Here is a 20,429-nt window from a genome sequence, read left to right on the forward strand (position 1 = left end):
AGTGATTTTTTGACGTGCAATAGAGCTGCCATTGAGCCCCATTATACATTTCTCACTTTTCAGTGGGTAGATCTTGTTGAGCTGGTCATTTTGAAAGTAGATCTCACATCATAAATGTGTGGGCACCCCTGATGTAGGACTAGTAGCATGCCAAAGTTTGTGCTATTGCCATTGAGAATGCATTGGGCGTTTAAGTTAAATAACTCAGAAACTACAAATCATTTCAAAGTAAAAAGTTCCAGCATTTGTCTCCACAGTAAGCTGAATTATAAAATGTGTGAATGGAGTTTCTAGGTGATTTTTTTTTGACATGCCATAGAGCTGCCATTGAGCCCCATTATAAATTTCTCAAATTTTAAAGCACTATATTTCTAAAACTATGAAACATTTCAAAGATTCCTTTTCAGGCAAACATGAACCTAAATAGGTTTGAATGGGGTTTCTAGGTGTAAGTATGTAGGACTAGTAGCATGCCAAAGTTTGTGCTATTGCCATAAAGAATGCATTGGGCGTTTAAGTTAAATACAGGGGGGACATATTTTGACAGCAGAAACTGCCTGTCCCTATTCCAAAGCCCCCCCCCAGGTACATTATATATTTAAACTATTTTCAGCAATGGTACACTTATTTTTCCAGTGGGTAGATCTTGTTGAGCTGGTCATTTTGAAAGTAGATCTCACGTCATAAATGTGTGGGCACCCCTGATGTAGAATACTAGAATTTCGCGGGCCTTCGGCCCGCTCATCCCAGAGTTGCGTTGCCCCGCGTTGCGATACAGAAGTCCACAGATACAGAAGTCCACAGTGACACGCGTTGTATGCAGCTGTTTTGTGTTGCAGCGCATGCGCGCGTGTGCGTGTAGTGTTGTTGGTGTTGTTCTTATCCATATATGCACCTCGGTTCGTCCCGTTTGTTCCACGCCAGGTGTAGATTTTTTCTGTGCTTGTTTTCATAGACGTGGCAACAAATTAGCAACAGTAGCCAATGGGAAAAAAGGATGCAGTGTTGCCAGGTCCGCGAGTTTTAAGCGTGTTGTAGTGTGTGTGAGCAGGGCTCGACGCTTAGCATTTTTCCAAGTAGCACGCAAATTATTTTAGGAGCACGATGAAAAGTTATGAAATAATGTGTTTGAGGGCCCTCCTATCCTATATACAGCTTTAGTCCCCACACGTCTCAATATTTGCCATTGACAATGAACAGAGAAATTAGGTGAAAATTCCGCAAAATATGACGTAAATTCAAATATATTATTATATATATATGTTTTGTAATTTAATTTGTTTGGTTTTGAATACTTTACTTATAAACAAACCTGGCAACCCGCACCCCGCGGTCATTTTCCGCTAACCTGAGCGGGGCTCCCTAGCCTGCTGGAGGGGGTCACATCCTGCATGCACCCTCGAGAGGAAAAAAAAGGAAAATCAATGCAGCCACCAATGTGGTCTTGTGGAGCTTGATCACCTCCTCCTCCTCCTTTCCCCAAATTGCCAATCCCAATAAATCCAAAAGTAGCCTAGTGTGAATACTTCCACAGCCTAATTACTAAAGGATGAACTATCAGTCTTCTCCAAAATCTTGACAACGCATTGTAAACAGAGACAGGAGCCGTGTGTGTGTCACACCAAAAGTGGTGACCTATAGAATCCTGTACATATAAGCATCACGCAATCGGCACCCCTACACAGCTGTCATTAATTAATGGTCTTGACTTGATTGCCTATGCGTTCAAGTTATATAGGGTGAAAAGCGTGAAATGCACAGGCTCATCTTACATCGCTGCTGGCTGCCACTGCCACTCTCTCGCTCTCTTCTCTCTCCTCCCTCGCTGGGGGGGGGGGGGGGGGGGATTAGTTGCGCTGCCTTCGACAGTGCTATACTTCTCCAGCAGCGGTGCAGAACCGAGAGAGTGACACATTCTTTTGGATGTAAACTGCGCAACTTGTAGCGGATTCTGTAGTCGCACCAGTGCTACAAAGTGAATTGTACAACTTGCACGGTGATATTTTAAGTCGCAAATGCGAGTACGTAGTCGCACTGTCGAGCCCTGTGTAGTGTAGTGCAATTTGCGCTGCATCGCACGGCGATCCAAAAGCCCCCCCCGCGCACGCACGCACACACACACACACTGTACGTAGCTGTTTGTTGTTGCAGCGCGCGCGTGTGGTGTTCGTGTTGTTGTTCGTATCCATATATGCGCCTCGGGTCGTCCCGCTTGTAGCACGCCAGGTGTCGACGCTGTCGTGTTTGCATGATTTGAACTGTCCAAGTTAGAGTCAGTGTGTGCGGTGTGTAATTCTTCTTCTTCTATGTGCAGAGCCATGTCTTTTCTAAGGCTCTGGGTATGTGTGTGTGGGTCACGTGGTGGGCTTTGAGCAAATGGGAGAGGGAATGTAGTGTTGCCAGGTCCGCGTATTGTAAGCGAGTGGTAGTGTGTGTAAGTAGCGTGTTGAATGGCATTTTTTCTGTGCTTGTTTTCATAGACGTGGCAACAAATTAGGCGGGGGTGTCGGTGCTTGTGGCGTGTTTGTGTTTATTATTGATATTGATATTGTGTGTGAGTCTGGACGGGAGCCGGCTTTAGTGGCAGTGCAATGACAATTTTTACGCGGGTGGTGTTGAGTGTGGGCGTGCGGCGCGACATGAGGAGATAGCCGTGGATCGACGCGGAGGGTAAGTCTGTGACGTCTTAGTGTGTTGTTGCAGTGTGTGTTGCTCCTGCTTCGGCTTCGGCACCCAGCGTGTCAGTGGCGTAGTAGCTGGTGACTTTGGGTATTGGGTTGCGTACATGTTTTCAATTGTATAATAGATAGTGCACAGCTTATTCTATACAGCAGTAGGTTCAATACAACTACAACTGGTGCACACACACACACACACACACACACACACACACACACACACACACACACACACACACACACACACACACACACACACACACACACACACACACACACACACACACACACACACACACACACACACACACACACACACACACACACACACACAGAGAGGTGTGGGCTGAACAGGGGCTTAGATATCTTCGCCTGTTAATCTGGCCCATTGATAAGACCCACTGAGCTGCTTTATGCTCTCCCGCAGCGCCCCACACACACTCTTTAATTACTATACTTGTGAGGACATCAACCACTTTGAATAAAATGTTGTGATTTTTGACGGCAAGCCTAAAGCCGAAAAATAGCCAGGAGAACATCTATTTCTCACATTCTACTACACTTGTGGGGACATCACAAGCACAGCACGCACGCACGCACGCACGTACGCACGCACGCACGCACGCACGCACGCACGCACACAATGCATGCCTGACAAATGTTATTAATTCATCTTCCTGATGGACAATGCAAAAGCCACCGAATGAAGTAATAATCATAAAAACACATCATGCGACAGTAAGGCCAGCAACTAACGATTATGTTCAAAGTCGATTATATTTTCAATTATTCAATCAATCTTTGCGATTGGTTCAAACCATAACGAGCTGGAACTGTAAGCGCCTACCTATGAGCACACTATCTGAACCCAAACAGACATCTGTCACAATAAATTAAATTTATTTAAAATTAAACCGGCTTAATTTCACGCTCTCAAGAGTTAAATTATTTTTAAACATCTGCTTACTTGAATGTAGAAGAATTGTTATTTTGATCAACGTTTGCCTGTTATCTCTCCTATGGTACCACATCAATACAGCACAGAATTGTGGACAATAAAATCGTATTCAACGACAACAAAATAAACAAGCACACAATAAGTCCTGGGTCTGAGAGGCTAAATCTCATCAAATGGTGGTCCATGGCTCAAATGCCGAGTAAATAATGGGCCTTGATGTGAAAAGGGTTGAAAACCCCTGCTATAAGAAATAGAATGGGTGAAATCACAAAAAGACAAGCACAAACCTCTCTGACGTGAATGTTCTCCAGCTGGGCCTCGGCCTCCCGCGCCACCATGCTGATGATCCCTGATGACCTCTGAGTGCCGGACCGGACACCGTGCCCTCCTTGGCCCTGACCTCCTGGTAGCAATGGAGACCAATGGAGACCATAAGCGGTTATTGCAGGGTTCCCTCCCACACAATTTTAACAATTCATTTTAAAAGTGTTTCCATTCCAAGCCAATAGCCTAAGGCAGGGGTATTAAACTGTTGGCCCTGCGGGCCAAATGCGGCCAGCAGGGCACCCCTTGTGGCCCCTAGAAGAATAACCCCCCTAAGAATAACCCCCCTAAGGGCTAATGAAAGTTATAGGTATGGTGTGTGCGATATGAAGTGTGAGATGATAGTAATCCTTAATCATATTCATATAGAGAAATGAGACAGACTCCAGTCACTTTAGACTAGAGCAGGGGTTCTCAACCCGTGGGTCGCCAAATTATTTTGGGGGGGGGTCCCCAAATTATTTTCTTTTTCTTTTTTTTTGCAACTCATTGGCTGGAAAATGGAAATTAAGAGTTTACATAGTACACATACTGTACATGCCTAAACTTTCCTTAATGATTAGATCTGGTTTCAGTATTCATTCATGATGTATTTTCTCTATTATTAAGGTTATTTTTGCAGTCAGTTTGTATTGGTGGTGGGGAGGGGGGCGGGGCGGAGGCGCGAGACATGGCCAAAGCATTTCCGGGGGTCCCCAGCCAAAAAACGTTGAGAACCCCTGGACTAGAGCATTGCGGCGTGTGCATGTGTGTGTGTGCGTGTGTGCGTGCGTGTGCGTGTGTGTCCAGCTGGTGCTTGTTGATGTTCGTTAATGTCAAGGCAATCTATTCTAAGGTCTATATAGACCTTTTGTAGAAAAGGATCTGGCAGTGGAAAAGTACTGAGCCAATTGATCACCATGGCAACCCCAGCCTAGGCTTGATTAGGGGAATTCCATACACCTGCTAAATCCCCCACACCTGTATCTTGATTAGAGCCGTCTCCAATCTCCCCACTCACTCAGTCACTCTCAGTTGTTGGAAAGCGGTAAAATTAGACTTTCGTGGTGGTTTTCGTCTCAGATTTAGTCCGACGGAGGGACACAGTATAACTCTATGGGGACACAAAAGTGGGACCCGGAAGTATCTCTGGAGGGGGCGCTCACGTCACGGCTAAAATACTGAATTGTCAGACTCTGAGCCTCCGTCGAGGGGACGGGGTCTATGGGCTGGAAACCAGGCTACACTCCAACAGGACTTTCCCCCCTTTCCTCTGTCCAAGATTACTACAGTCCTTCCAATGTGTGTGCGTAGATGCACATATGTAGGTTTCCTTTATGTTTCGAGTTAAATGTTTACAGACAGATGAATTCATACTTTAGTTGTATTAGGAGGAATGTTTGTGAGCCATGTTAATTCCTAGCCCCCATTAGCCACTGCTGTGTGCATTATTAGCCAATCCTGTGTGCATTTGATTTCAGTTGGTAGTTGTTTGATCCAAACTGTGATTTATGTTTATGCCGATTGTATATACATTCATATTGAATGTTATTCCTGTCATTTATAATGTGATTGATGTTATAATTATTTTTTGTATTTAGACCACACACACACATCCAATGTTATGTCCCAGTGTGACCCTGTGTTACCACTGAAATACGCTGTGATTTCAAGTCCTGTGTCCGTGTTCTGACCGACACCCCATACTTATCCATTATCCAAACCACCCACCATACTCCATTACACATTATCCTGCTCATTACTGTGCACAAATGTGTTATATATATACACATGTATAAATCTTCATCATTTTGAAAACAAATCTAGTTGAATACCCCTGGCCTAAGGTGACACGTGACAAACAAAAAAATAGACGATCTACAAGCTCAAAACGTGATGCATAGCAATGTAGATAGTAGATAGATAGTAGATGGATAGCTTGTAGATAGTCTATTTTTGGCATAGTTCCAAGAATAGAGATATGCTCCAAGTGGTTAACAAAAGTGGCCTTTAAAGTCTTAAGCATGTTTTGACTATCGCGATAGTATTGTTAATCACGATAGTTTTTGCCACAATAATGGTGACATGTAACTTTGATATACAGTATGCCTACCTCCTTGCAGCATCTCCAGCAGCCTCTGGATGCTCTCGTCCCGGACCCCCAGCGTCTGCTTCTGGGTGTCCATCCTCATCTCCATCTCCTCCAGGGTCCTCCGCAGCAGGTACATCTCCTTGGCCTGGCGCTCGTGCTCCGACTGCAGCCGCATGTAGCTCTCCTCAGAGGGGTCCTGGTGTGGACAGAGAAGGCTGTCACTGCACCAAGTGTGTACATACGTCTACCTTTTAGGCTTCGTAATCAAAGATCAAAGAGGTCAGATATGACAAATGGTAAATGGTGCATTTATATAGCGCCTTTATCCAAGGTGCTTTACATAGATTGGGTGAATGTAATCACCCATTCACACACACATTCATACACCGATGGCAGCGGAAACCATGCAAGGCACCAACCAGCACATCAGGAGCAATTAGGGGTTCAGTTTCTTGCTCAAGGACACTTCGACACTAACTCTGGGGGAGCCCGGGTTCGAACTGGCAACCTTGCGGTTCCCATCCAGCCACTCTACCCCTGAGCCACCGCGTATAAAAATAAATGACTGATGATGTATACTTTTATACTTTTAAAACAAAATCAAATAGCTGAATTCTGCTATTTCTGCTATGTTTGATGGGCACTAGCCCCTCAAACACAGGTTTAATGTTTGTCAAAACACCATTGACAATGGACATAGCTTAATGTTTGTTTTGTCTCCAACACAAACATTAAATGCCATTAACATTGAACAGAGTTTAATGTTTGTTTTGTCTGTCACTGAGCAAATCGGCATATGCATGTCAGAGGAAAACCTCGGCCAATAAGGGACCACGATTCTTATGAACTGCTATTTTGTGGTGTTAATTTGATGTCATATGTGATGTTGGTAAACCACCCCTCACTTCACACGGGTGTGATTTTTGGAAAATGCTTGAACATGGAAAATGGAAACAATTGTGACGTTTATGCAAAAACAATTGTGATTATCTTGGACAATAGAGGGTATGCGCATGCATATTAAGGTGAGTGGCAAATCGAGTGGCAAAGTGAGTTTAACGTTGTTTATGCAATTAGATGGGATTTTTCTGTTTGGAGGTATGAGCTGTCAAGGCCAGAAAGTCGTGTTTTACACTCAGTAGGCGTTCCCGCATAACTTCCGGGTATGATGATGATGTCACGCGCATACCCTCTATGTAAATAGCCCTTCTCTAAATCCCACCCAAAAAGCGATTGTCCAATACCAATCCAAATAGTTTAGCAACTGTTGCTATGCAGGTCAAGCTTTCGCCACCTCATACGTAGCTGTCAATGTTATTTTGCATGGCTGTGTTGTTGAACATATACACAGCTTAACGTCGAGAAGGTTACACGACAGACCCACCCAGGTGATGGCAATAATACTAATGAACATAGTCTTACCGTGCAACATGAAAACTCCTGTCGGATGGTCTTAAAAGTTGATTTCTCCCTCTGTCATTTCCTCTTATTTCTAGTTTATTTAAATAATATCATGCACATTTGACCAGTGCATAGCCTACTGCAGGCCTGGTTGACTAGATTTAGAAGACATTTTGATGCTCTTGCTACGATTATTTATATCAGGGGTGGGCAACTGGCGGCCCGGGGGCCACATGCGGCCCCACCTTCACTTAATGCGTTAAGCTGTTACAATTCCAAACCCGCTTTAATTACTTCATGACTAGTATTAAATTACTTTGTCTTTTTGTGTCCAATGTATACAGTTCATAAAGTTAACATAACTATAACTAAATGCATTTGAAATTAATTAAAAAAAGGTTACTTTTCAGGATTCCAATTAAAAAATGACAAAGAATTATTCAGGTTTTCAATTCAAATATAGCAAAAATAGCCGATCTACAAGCTCAAAACTTTTTGAGCTTGTAGATCGGCTATTTTTGCTACGACAGTAACATGCACTGTGGCCCCTCTGGAGAGAGTGTGGAAATATATTGGCCCTCGCCATCGTCAAAGTTGCCCACCCCTGATTTATATGGAGAAATCTAACGTGCCCATTAGGACGCGTTGGGGAGGGACTGATTGAGCGATTCTGTAACAATAGAGACAGGCCTACCTGCGGAGGGGGTGAGGAGGAGGAGGAGGGGAAGCCGTCGCACCCGAGCGCCTGGCAGGGCACCTGGCAGGGGCTCCGTGGGAGGCCGGGGGTAGTGGCAGGGCCTCCTCCTCCTCCTCCTGAACTCTGACCCAGGCTGTAGAGGTGCTGCTGGTGCTGGCCAGGACTGTTCCTGCTAGGCCCGGGGTGGAGGGTGTTGTTGCCTGCAACAAGGTTATTAGAGTTTTAACTTTTAAGTTGTTCATTTTTATTTTGACCATTTTCAAAAAGGTTCAGTTTTACTTTAGTTTTTATAAGCCTTAGTGTTAGATTTTTATTGTAATACGGAGTATTTGTCTACAATAAAATAATATTCACACATTTCAGTTTCAACCTACCGTAGACCAAATCTGTAAAATAATTTGCAAAGATAGCTCATGGACAAACGTGTTGCGGTGTGCCGTGTTGCGAGCTTATACAGTAGATAAACAAACACCGTAATATCCTCAAAGTCCGTAGACTTGGCTGGCAAACGTTTTACGTCATGAGTGCTCCAAAACAACTCCCACAGACTTGGCTGCCATATGACGTAATCTTCAAAATCCATGCATCGGAGGGGCTAGCGCGGCAACGCCCTCTCAAAAACGAGAGTACTTTTCTCACCACTGACCTTGGTTGCCCGGGCTGAGTCTCTGCGTGATGGCTCCACCATACCCGGGGCTGTGGATGATGACGTCTGCGTGCTGCTGGTGCTGCTGCTGCCTGGGGTTGTACGTGTTAGACGGGCTAGCACAGGGGCTGCCGTGTCTGGTGGTGGTGGTGGTGGTGGGGGGCCCGGGGCTGTGATGATGATGATGATGATGGCTGGTGGGGCCTGGGGGGCCATGAGGGCCGACAGGGCTGTGTCCAGGGCTGTTGGAGGGGGGCTCTCCGTCTCCCCTGTGGTGGTGGTGGTTGTCCTGCTGGTTCACATGTTGGTCCCTGTTGTAGGAGCCAGCGGAGCTCTCCTGTGGATGCTGCTGCAGGTGACTGTTCATCTCCCTGTGAGCCCTCAGCTCGTCCTGCAGTTCCTGCATCGTCAATGGAAGGTGCTATAGAGAGAGGGGGGAACACGCGGCAGTGTTAATTTTGTCGACTAAAGCAATGACCTACATTTTTTCACCGACGAACTAAATAAAAACTAAGCTATGATGACTAAGACTAAATATATTCGTCAACAAATAAAAACTAGACTAAAATGCTAGGGTGGGACTAGTGGAGAAGAGATGCAGTAGAACTAAAAGACAAGTCATTTTATATGTTTGGTTGTGCTCGGGTGTTGCGCTCTGAAAATTGCAGATCTACAAACTCACATGTTGTGAGCTTGTATATCTATTTTCAGCATGCAACCAACTACCAAGTGTAGAATCAGCCATGACGACACCTTGAAGGCCAGTCAAAATCCATTTTTGTCGACAAAATAAAAAGAAAATTCGACAACATTTCCTGTCAAAATCAACACAAATGCAGAGCCGGGCATTCACACACAAATAACACAACACGTGATATATTAACCCATCAAATGCATATCATCATTCTGGGGGTCCTTGACAAAAGGTTTGAGCACCACTGACAGAGACATAGAAACCTGTTAGGATTTAGAAGACAATTCGGCCTCAGGTTTTAATGGGTTATGAAAGACACACCTTGGTTTTCACCTTGTTCATTTTTCAGTCAACATTAAACGCTCCTGAAATAGAAAATGGTCTGTTGGCTATATTGCTGGCAATATTGATGGCAATATAGCCTTTGTGTCTTCCCTATGTAGAAACAGAGGAGACTCTGTGTCTCCATAGGGAGTATAGGGAGCTGGTCATCAACGTATTGGCTTAGGAATGAGACAAAAACTAAAAATGTATCCATGAATTCAAGTCTCCATGGGGTGGTTTGTGCTGTAAAATGGTCTGTCTGGCTATATTGCTGGCAGTTGCACACACTGTCCATACGAGGGCGACATTTCACATTCACAAAAACAGACCATGTTTTAAAGATCATGTAAAGTGTGACTACTAGGGGAGGTGAACTGTGAATACACAGTGATGCAGACACATAACTCACGGAAATAAATTAAAACCATGCACATTATGGAGAACATGATGCCAAATAGCTCAAACACTACCGAATAAACTCTGCCTCATGAGAATTCCTGTGGATTTCATAACACAACACATCTTTCTTTGCTTTTCAACCAAATGTGTTGACATGTGCTGCACGTAACATTTCACATTACACAAGACTCACTCGCTATTTTCCACTGGTTTGAAAATCCCTCACCGGTTACTTTTTCAGGATTAAAATAAAATAAAAATAAATTACCAAAGTAGCAGATCCACAAGGTCGAAACAGCGCTTTGCGCCACGCTTCTAGCTTGTAGATCTGCTACTTTCTTTTTTATATCCCACGATTTTGTAACCCATTTTTCACCCCTGTGTCAATTATCTAATGTGATCCTGGGCTCTACACACCCTCCGCCAACCTAGTCCCCATATATGGGGGACATGGGGAGAGCAACGGACTTGAACTCATGCTTCCTTCATGCCTGAGTGTCCAAGTTGCTCCTTGACAGGGGGGAGTTTCCCTGGTTGGACGTAGCGCGTGGAAGGAACACGTTATTCCAACCAGTTCCTTTCCCCTCCATCAGGCGCCCCGGCTGGCCAGGGGGAGGCAGTTTAGAGACCAGTATTACTGCATGTTTTTTGTGAGGGTACCTACCCTAGGGGACACGGGGAGAACATGCAAACTCCTCACAGAAAGGCCCTTTTGCCAACCCCGCCTCGGGTATGGGCACTGATGACGCGGAGGAGGAAACACGCCACGGCGTCCCGAGCGGCGTTTTCACAAAGGAGACTCTGTGTCTCCATTCAAATTTGGCTTATTTGAATTATTTCATCATGTTTTCATACCACCTTTTACACATGGGTAGTTTTAGTAGTTTATTTTTACCCGGTGCGTTTTTAACCATTGGATGCACTGATCATTGTTCTAGCGCTCTGAAATCCCACTCTTAGGGCTCCAGTAGCCAGCGCCAGCCTACTGCTAGCCACTTTTGACAGTTAGCCAGGAGGCTAACTACACAGTCATACACTATAGCTCATCACCATCTCTACCTGAACTACGCCAATCCAACTCACAGGCCCAGTCTCTGCCTTGTTGGTAAGTCTCCTTCTAAGCTAGACCTCTGTGTTCCTGCACTGGTTCTGTTGCCAAGACCTACTCTCTGCTGTGGTGCCCTCACCAGTATGTACTGTCCTGAGACACCACCACGGCCACACTACTCCTAGCCCGTTTCATCTTTTCCTGTCAATGTCCACTTTCACTGGCCCAGCAACCACCACCACCATGACAACACTCACCTTATCACCTGGCTGCGACGGCTGTCTCCATCTGAAGAAGAGAGTGTCCGAGTTGGAGATCAGATACAAGATGATTGAGTACAGGGGGTCCTCGGCTCCCTGTACTCCTTTTGCCATGATTGTGTTGCCCCAGCCCCCTTCTCCGAAGCGACGGACAATGCCATCTCGGCAACACCAAGGTGGGGCCCGGGGACCGACCGCCTCCCGCCTCCCATCCAGGATGCGGGAGCTGGATGTAACTGTCCCTGCCATGCACCCGAGCAGAGTCCCCACCACTAAGGTGTCCCGGCCTCCCCACCACTAAGGTGTCCCGGCCTCCCCACCACTAAGGTGTCCCGGCCTCCCCACCACTAAGGTGGGAGAACTGAACGCGGCTGGGCTGAGCTCAAGGCCCCTGGATAACGATGTCCAGAAATTAACATAGCAGGTCCTCCTCCCGTTCACCGCCAAAAGCCCCCAGCCCACCGCTATCCCCTAGCAAGGCATTTAATGTACTGGACATAGACGAGTTCCCACCCACTGGGCTCATCGTCCCAACAGGTCACTGTCAACTCCATCAGTCCCGGCCAGCTCGTCCACCACCAGTCAGAAGGTGGTCTGCCAGAAGCTGCTATAAAACGGCTGTTATACGCCACTCGGGGGGTCTCTCTGGTCAACAGCCATTGAAGAAGCCTACCCATCCATCATTGTTCAACACCTGGGAATGGCCTACGAAGTAGGCGAGAAGCCCACCCCACACACACTGGACAGTAGCCCTTCACCACAACCACCATCTTGCACGTCCTCCACTCCTCATTCCAGCATCACCCTTTCACATTCAACTGCCTATTAGACCAAATTCCCACCAATCCACTTAACTGTGCCGGAGATTAGCGCACGCACGCGCACACACGCACGCACGCACGCACACGCACGCACACGCACACACACACACACAATCTATATGTGACCAGAAATTCCAGCTTCCAGAAAAACTTTATTTTTTTCCAAAATTAGTTAATTCTCAGACACAAGAGCATGTCTGAAATAAGTGTCAGAGCTGAAATCGACATGTAAATATGAAATAAATGCTTAAACATGTAGCTAGGTGTAATGTTAGAGATCACAGAAAAAACGAAAATTCAAAAAAATCCAATGGCAGTCCCTCAGTCAAATTTGGTCAGATATGAAGATAGCCTGATGAAGGTCCCGTTCCCTTAAACTATTTCACTGCATTTGAAGACAGTGGGCTGTATTTTGCGTGTCTTAAGTTCCAGGTCTTATTACTTAAAGGACAACTTTAGTATAAGTATAAGATTTTTCTTCATTTGCTGCTTTCTTTCGTTTTAGGGATTTTAGCGGCTTTTGACAGGGGGGCGGGGGCATTCGAGCATGGGGCTAAATATGTATTTCTTTACAAAATATTATGGCGATTTATTTTTTTATTATTTACTATAGTCCTAATATACCCCAGGAAATTACATCTGGCCACAGAAAATCACAGGATCTACTGAATGTGAAGGTAGCCTACTGGGGGGAAGCCACGTGTTATAGGCTCAATATGCAGTTTGACACATTCAGTAGATCTCCTGATCTTTTGTGGCCAGATGTAATTTCTTGGGGTTTAGTAGGACTAGAGTAAATAATAAAAAAATAAATCGCTCTAAAATGTTGTAAAAAAATACATATTTAGCCCCATGCTCGAATGCCCCCGCCCCCCTGTCAAAAACCGCTAAAATCCCTAAAACGAAAGAAAGCAGCAAATGAAGAAAAATTAACACTCATCTTTTACTTTCTCTAATAACAACCTAAAACATGAACCTTGGTTGAAAAAAACTAAAGTTGTCCTTTAACTTAAGACCTGGAGGCGTGGTCAATGCTCTTTGGCCACTCAGAATAGTCAAATTGCATTGATCACGCCTCCAGGTCTAAAGTTAAGTAATAAGACCTGGTACTTAAGACACGCAAAATACAGCCCAATGTCCGGGAGTTCTTTCCTTTTTCAGATTTAGTCGACTAAAGCATTTCAGATGACTAAAACTGAATGAAAAGTAAATCAAACATTTCTGTCAAAATCAACACTGAAATGCATGCACATAAGGTGCTGGAAACAACATTCTCCTTCCAGGTGTGTGTTTAGTAGCTTAACAGCAGGCTAAATGAGATGTGGAGGAGACGCACGCACGCACGGCGAGGCGGAAACCATGGAGACGGAACAGAACTGTGTACCGACGCTGATCTGAGCAGGAGAAGGAATCGTGGAAGGACACAAAGAAAGAAAAATGCAGACAAAACAATAAACCAAACGAATATCGGGGGGGCCCATACAGTAATACAGTACAGTGGTTCTCAAACCCTACCCACCCAAGAACACCCAAAATTGATATGTAGGCGATTTGGTCATCCCCCCCCCCAACAGGACCGGGGACTGCCCATTAACTCCGACATCCCATTGGTCCGACTACGTGGCTTCACGTTAGGGCATTAAGCAACTAGTCGACTAGTAAATCCACTAGTCGACCTTGTCGGTACTAGTTGACTAGTTGATAAGATTTTGTAGGCCTCAAGATCAGGTAGATTATAGTTATAGTCACCATGTACACAGTTTTTCAATGTACAAATATTTATTTCAAAAAAAAAATTACATAATAGGTAGTTAGACAAGTTTACTAGTCGACTAGTAAACTAGGCAACTAGTCAACTAGTAAAAATGACTAGAAGTGAATGCCCTACTTCACGTGCGAATAAGAATAGGGTCAGTAATGAGAGAGTCGGACCAACGTGGACTCGGAACAATGAGCCGTGGGACTAATGACACGGCACCGTCACAACGCGTCGGTGGTTCGAGTGGTTAAAACTTAACTATTGTCTTTATACATATGGTCTATTTGAAGACACTGCGGGATGCCAGTCTGCCTCCGCTGTTCGTGACTAACGAGGCGGCAGTGCCAAGGGCACAGAGTTGACATGTAGGAGGAGGAGGGAGGAGGGAGGGGGACTGGAGTTGTGAACGTTCATAATCAATGCAACAAGCTAGCACTGAATATCAAGTTAAGAGTGGGTGGACCACCTTCAGTGCATGCGCACGCACGCGCACGCACACACACACACACAGCAAAGAGCCAGAACGTGCCCATGCAAATGTGTGCGCACGTCACGAGCATATGAACTCGCTCTCATCAAGCAAACAGATGGCGGGGGGAGAAATGCTGGTCATATTTGCTGCTGAAGGAAAAGGTGACATTCCTTATGCTAATGCCTGTGTGGTCCGCTGTCATAACAAGCTACCCTCTGGCTGTCTTTAAATGAGAGGGAGGAGAGGAGAGACAGAGAGAGAGAGAGAGAGAGAGAGAGAGAGAGAGAGAGAGGGGGAGCAAGACATGGAAACAAGGAATAAAGACGATGACCTGTAAAGGTTGGGTGGGAAAAGATTATGGTCAGTTGTATCAGATGAAACAAAAAGCTGAACGAAACAAAGAACTAGTGTAAGACTTAAAAAGTGTACTGGCGATGAGTACAGGAGAGCGGAAAAGAAACGTCTAGTGCTCTCCCTGCTTGCGTGCGTGCGCGTGTGCGTGCGTGTGTGCGTGCGCCCTAATTGGCTGAATAGTTGTCGAGGAAGGACCAACACATTCATCCATCAGATGGGACTGGCAGGGTGAATTAAGGACAGACCTGCCGGTGAACGAGTGCTGTTGACACCATGGCCTCTCAGTCCCACTTCACAACAATCTCAACATTCAGTACCGTCGCCAGGCATACGCTCAGTACACACTGTGTAGGGCAACACGCCGAGGGGGGAAACAACATTCAGAGGTGAAGTAAAGCAGTAGTTATCAAACGGCGAAAGTAGCCTAACTGCACGAGGAAACGATCTGCATGAGGAAACGCAGTGCTCTCGGCGACAAACATATCATGTCAACGGAATGAATAGTCAGCGACGTCCTTCTCAACATTAGTATTTCAATGGGAAGCACATTTATTATACCCCCCTGGCCCCCGGGATTTCCAACCTTTTCTGGATCAGGGCTCACTTAGAAAATCTTGAAAATGTTCGCACCCCCCCCAGAAAATACAGTAGGCAAACGTTACATGAAAACGAAAGGACCACAACAACGACTGCAACATTGATATCATAACCGAGCGCACCAGTCTAAATGCCGTCTATTGAGCAACATTTGATGTCATTTCCGGTTTGGACGTCATCCAAAGTGGTCCCCCTCCATTTTAGTGGATGAGATCGAAAATCTTAAAAACGTGAATAACTCTTGATCTAAATCAATGCTTCCAATTCTAACCAAAGATTATGTTTTTGACGGCACATCGCGGTCCCGTCGCTTGTCGTGTTAGAAGTAATCATAGCTCCCGTTGTTGTCGATCCCCTCGGGGGTGTGTTTTGGCTACATCTAGCTACTTCTAGCAACTTCCAAGATGGCGCCGTGCCACCTTGAAATAGGCCCTGAAGCTGCAAATGGCTTGGCGCCCTGATTTAATGGTCCTATACCCCCGGGCGTTCGGAGTGTTAAAGACAAGAAGCAGGATGGAAATCATGGTCTGAAGTGAGGACTGCAGCAGCTGACTGTGAAAAGTGGAAGCGCTCTGTGAAAGCCTTGTGTGACACAAGGCACGAAGTGGATAGGTAACAGGGAACAGCATGATGTCGTTTTGTAACATGGTCTATTTTAGGTTGTCGTTTAGTTTTCACGGTGGATTTGGAGGAAAACAAGCCTTCAAATGAATCACGGCCAAGCTACACCAGGTGATTTTGCACACGTGCGTATGAGTTTACTGCGCGCGTACAGTGCGTTTGGATAGGACCAATATATGTCAATGATACCAGCTACACCAGACGCACGGATACCGCGGGCCATCCTACGCGTGCTCTAAAAATAGGATCGGTTCTAATTTTTTTACGTACGTATGCCCCCATGCGCACGTATCTATATATCCTCCCGGAAGGTCCCGCACGAATCCGCCGCGCGCCACAGATCTGGTGTAGCCGGGGCATTTCGCACGCGTACTTTGTGCGCGCAGTGCGCTTACGTCAAACGCACACATGCCCGGTGTAGCTTGGCCGTGAGTAGTGGAAAACACAAAGACGAGAGAACTATCGAGCTTGTAGATGGGATATTTTCACAACTTTTGCATTGCCAAGAATTAAAGATGGAGTGCCGTGATTTTTTTCCACCCTAAAACATGATCATCAGGTATTATTATTATATAAGGAGGAAGAATCTTTTTCTAAAATGTGTGCATTTTGTTAAAATGTCGTTTTTATGTGGACACACCCACCAGTTCTTTAAATATGCCTGGTTTGCCTGGTGGGTGGTGATGATCCACCTGAACTGAAGCGCACCCACAGCTGTGGTTGTATGATAAAGTGGGAGGGGTCAGGGGATGATGTCATGATTTCACTGTTTATTTCATTGGCACGTTTGACTGTCAAGGTTTCAGCCTCCAGGAAGAAACCCTAAATACAAAGGGAAGACATCATTACACATAACAACCACACCAAGAGGTCTAATAATGAAGTACTGTCACCTCATAAACACACAGAAACTGGAATGAATACAAAAATCACGGCACTCCATCTTTAAGAAATTACATTTAAATTACAAATCACCATAAAAAACAGCCAGATGAAGAATGAATATCAAAGGAAAGGAGGCTCCATGGTTACGTTGGAAGTCAAAAGGATTGTAGAGAGATACCATAGCATGCAGGGTACAACCATGAGGCGAAGGGGGACAGGGCAGCGTACTGCACACAGAGCTGAAAGGAGAGAAAGTAAGACAGACAGACAGAGACTAATGAAGGCTCCATGATATGAAGGACAGCCAAGGAAGAGGGGCAGTACATTAGAGGAGAAGAAAACAACAGAGCCAAAAGACAATGCTATGAAGCCAGAGGGGGGGGGGGGGGAGAGAGAGAGAGAGAGGTGGGGGAGGGAGAGGGGGGGGGGGGGGGAGAGAGAGAGAGAGGGGGGGGGGGGGAGAGAGAGAGAGGGGGTGAGAGAGAGAGAGAGAGAGAGAGAGGGGGGGGGGGGAGAGAGAGAGAGAGGGGGGGGAGAGAGAGAGAGAGGGGGTGAGAGAGAGAGAGAGAGAGAGGTGGGGGAGGGAGAGGGGGGGGGGGAGAGAGAGAGAGAGGGGGGGGGGGGAGAGAGAGAGAGGGGGTGAGGGAGAGAGAGAGAGAGGGGGGGGGGGGGGGGAGAGAGAGAGAGGGGGTGAGAGAGAGAGAGAGAGAGAGAGAGAGAGAGAGAAAACTGAGAACTGAGGCCTGTGTACAACAAGTGGGGTCTGGGTTCCTTGGGGGGGTTCCCCAGAAATAAATGTTAATACACCATATTGTATACATTGGCTATTCAAAAATAGCAAGATCAATGTGAGCTTTGCCATTTTAGAAAATATAAAAATGTTTGGATATATATGTTTTTAATATACTGTAAATCATCCTTTCTGGGGGTCCCTGGCACAAAACCTTTTCAGATGGGTGGGTGTGGGGGGGGGGGGGGGTCCACAGCCTGATACTTTGGGGTTCCTAGAACGAAAACGTTTGAGAACCACTGGGTGTAACATTAAAGCAGGTGTCACTTCACTTCAGGGGTGGCTGTGAGAAAACAGAAAGCTGTGGATGGCACCTTGAACGTCTGCCACTAGGGCACGTTCCCATGGAAACAAAACATGTGCACGCACGCACGCACACGCGCACACACGCAAATAAAAGTCTGCAAACTACACAGAAGCCTTGATGTGGCCACGCCCTAGGAGACACAGCAAAGCCATGCACGAGACACACAAAGACAGAAGCCTACCTGAACGCACTACAGATTTAGAGCCTAGACCGAACATATCGGTTTGGACGATATCTATATTGGTCATTATTTGACCTTTTTGGAAAGATGGCAAAAGACCGGGTGACATGCTTGCTCAAGAAGGTAGTTGTGTGTGTGTGTGTGTGTGTGTGTGTGTGTGTGTGTGTGTGTGTTTATAGAATATGCACTACTAAACAACGGGTGGTTGTGCATCGGCATCGACAGCCACATCAAGTGGCATATCAGCAACAATGACCCCACCCCCCCAAATATGCTTAGAACTCTTAAAATGCCAATTTTCTTAACCACTTGAACGCCAGCATCCATATTCTGAGCTTGTAGATCTGCCATTTGATGTAATGGGAATTAAAAGGTGAATTGATCCCAGTGCATGACGGAGGACAATTTCGCAAATACTATATAATACCGATCATCGTCCCGTCCCTAATTGTCTCCACCTGGCCGAAGGCATGGGGAGAGAGTATGTTTTGCACTCCGTCCGTGTGTGCTGGGTGTGTGTGTGTGTCCGTCTGTCCTTCCGTCCGTCCGTTATCAGCTAATCTCCGGCACCGTTGGCCCGATCCATGCCAAACTGTGTGCACACACTCCCTGGATGCCAACGACGAACCTCTGCCCCAAATATTCCTCAACGGCCTGTTATAGCGCCACCATGAGGCCGATTTAGGCAAAACACATTTCTGTAGATAACTCGTACACATTTTATCCATACATCACACAATTCGGTATCTCCATAGTCATGTGATCAACACGGATCTGCACAATTTCCCATCTTCCATCCTGATTGGCTAAGATTGGCTTACAAAGCTCCCATGATTGGTCCATTTCGAACAAAATACCACAATTCACAAACACAGTGTCCAATTTCCATGAAATTATACACGCACATTTCCACTAGGCCGAGGACGTCATGCCACTATTTTTTTCCCAAATCAGCCTCACAGTGGCGCTATAACAGGCCAATTCCTGTTTTTACCTATAACTGCATCGATCTGTATACAACTTATGTACTGTATGCGCACCCCCTAGAGGCCATGGAAAAACATTTTCCCTGCATCCCTCCACATCTGCCGGTTATAGCGCCACCATGAGGCCGATTTCTGCAAAACACATTGTTTATGATAGTCACAGATTTCATCCAAATCTCACGCAAATCGGTACACTCTGTAGTCATGTGATCAAAAACTGATTAGCTAAGATTGCCTTCCAAAGTTTTCAGGAGTAGCGCGTTTTGTACAAAATGCTGCACATGTCCTGCTCATCCAGAATTCTATCCTCAGAGATGCTATGAGTGGTCTGGCTCTGCATTTCCTCAACAAAATGAAGAAAATTGTTGCAAGAATCAAACAAACAAAAAAAACATGTTTATATTACTCCTAAACATTTTGCCAAACATCACACACACTCTTATCCTCCTGGTGGAGCCCTGTGCCCAGAAGGGCACTTTTTCTAGTTTGAGTTGTGCTGGTGTTCTTCTCACCTGTGTGTCGTCCTGATTGGCTCTGTACTGGTCCTTCAGAATGGAGGTCCTCCCCTGGGCCTCTTCACGCCTCACACCCCGGTCCCCTCTCTTCGTTTCTGGGCTCCAGAAGTTGACAGCGTTCATACTGGAGCCCAGCCTTCCATCTCTCCCTCCTCCTCCTCCTCCTCCTCCTCCTCCTCCTGTCACAGTTACACATTTAAGTCAACGTTTAATTCTCACAAATAATTGCGATTAAATTGTGTTTTTTGGCATTGAACATTTGGAACATGTAACATAACTTTATTTTTGATCATTTGTTTTAGGTTTCGTAATCACGAATTGCACATGGCAGATATGACAAATAACTTAAATATACAAAGACATGACTGACACATTAAACCAGTAAGACGCCTGAGGGCGAGAAAGGTTGCGTGCACGCATCCGCCTCGTTGACGGAAGACTGCTGGGCGAGCAGAATGTCAGAACAGGTTCTGACATATATGCATATATGGAGATCTAAGGGTTTTAGGTTTGAGGTCAGATGTAGAGTTATTGATGACATCAGGGACCATATGGGCTTAACTGCGATAGCAGGTCGCATTTACGTTGACCTCAGTGTCTCCACATCTCCATCCCTGATGATTTTACATGATGCCATGAGA

General features: G+C 45.8%; 1 protein-coding gene across 1 annotated transcript in view; it reads right to left on the minus strand.

Moving 5' to 3' along the window:
* LOC306933488 (ERC protein 2-like) overlaps window positions 1-20,429 on the minus strand; it is a gene marked incomplete at its 3' end in the record, with an annotated part of 259,097 nt that overhangs the window by 232,827 nt on the left and 5,841 nt on the right. The window contains exons 3-7 of the mRNA XM_079515739.1: window positions 19,786-19,946; window positions 8,776-9,196; window positions 8,127-8,329; window positions 6,053-6,227; window positions 3,924-4,039 (exon numbers count right to left, since the gene is read on the minus strand). Of these exons, the coding sequence (XP_079371865.1) occupies window positions 3,924-4,039; window positions 6,053-6,227; window positions 8,127-8,329; window positions 8,776-9,196; window positions 19,786-19,946 (1,076 nt within the window). The remainder of the gene's footprint in view (window positions 1-3,923; window positions 4,040-6,052; window positions 6,228-8,126; window positions 8,330-8,775; window positions 9,197-19,785; window positions 19,947-20,429) is intronic.

This window comes from Electrona antarctica, assembly GCF_951216825.1.
Source record: "Electrona antarctica genome assembly, chromosome: 2".
Classification (NCBI taxonomy): Eukaryota; Metazoa; Chordata; class Actinopteri; order Myctophiformes; family Myctophidae; genus Electrona; species Electrona antarctica.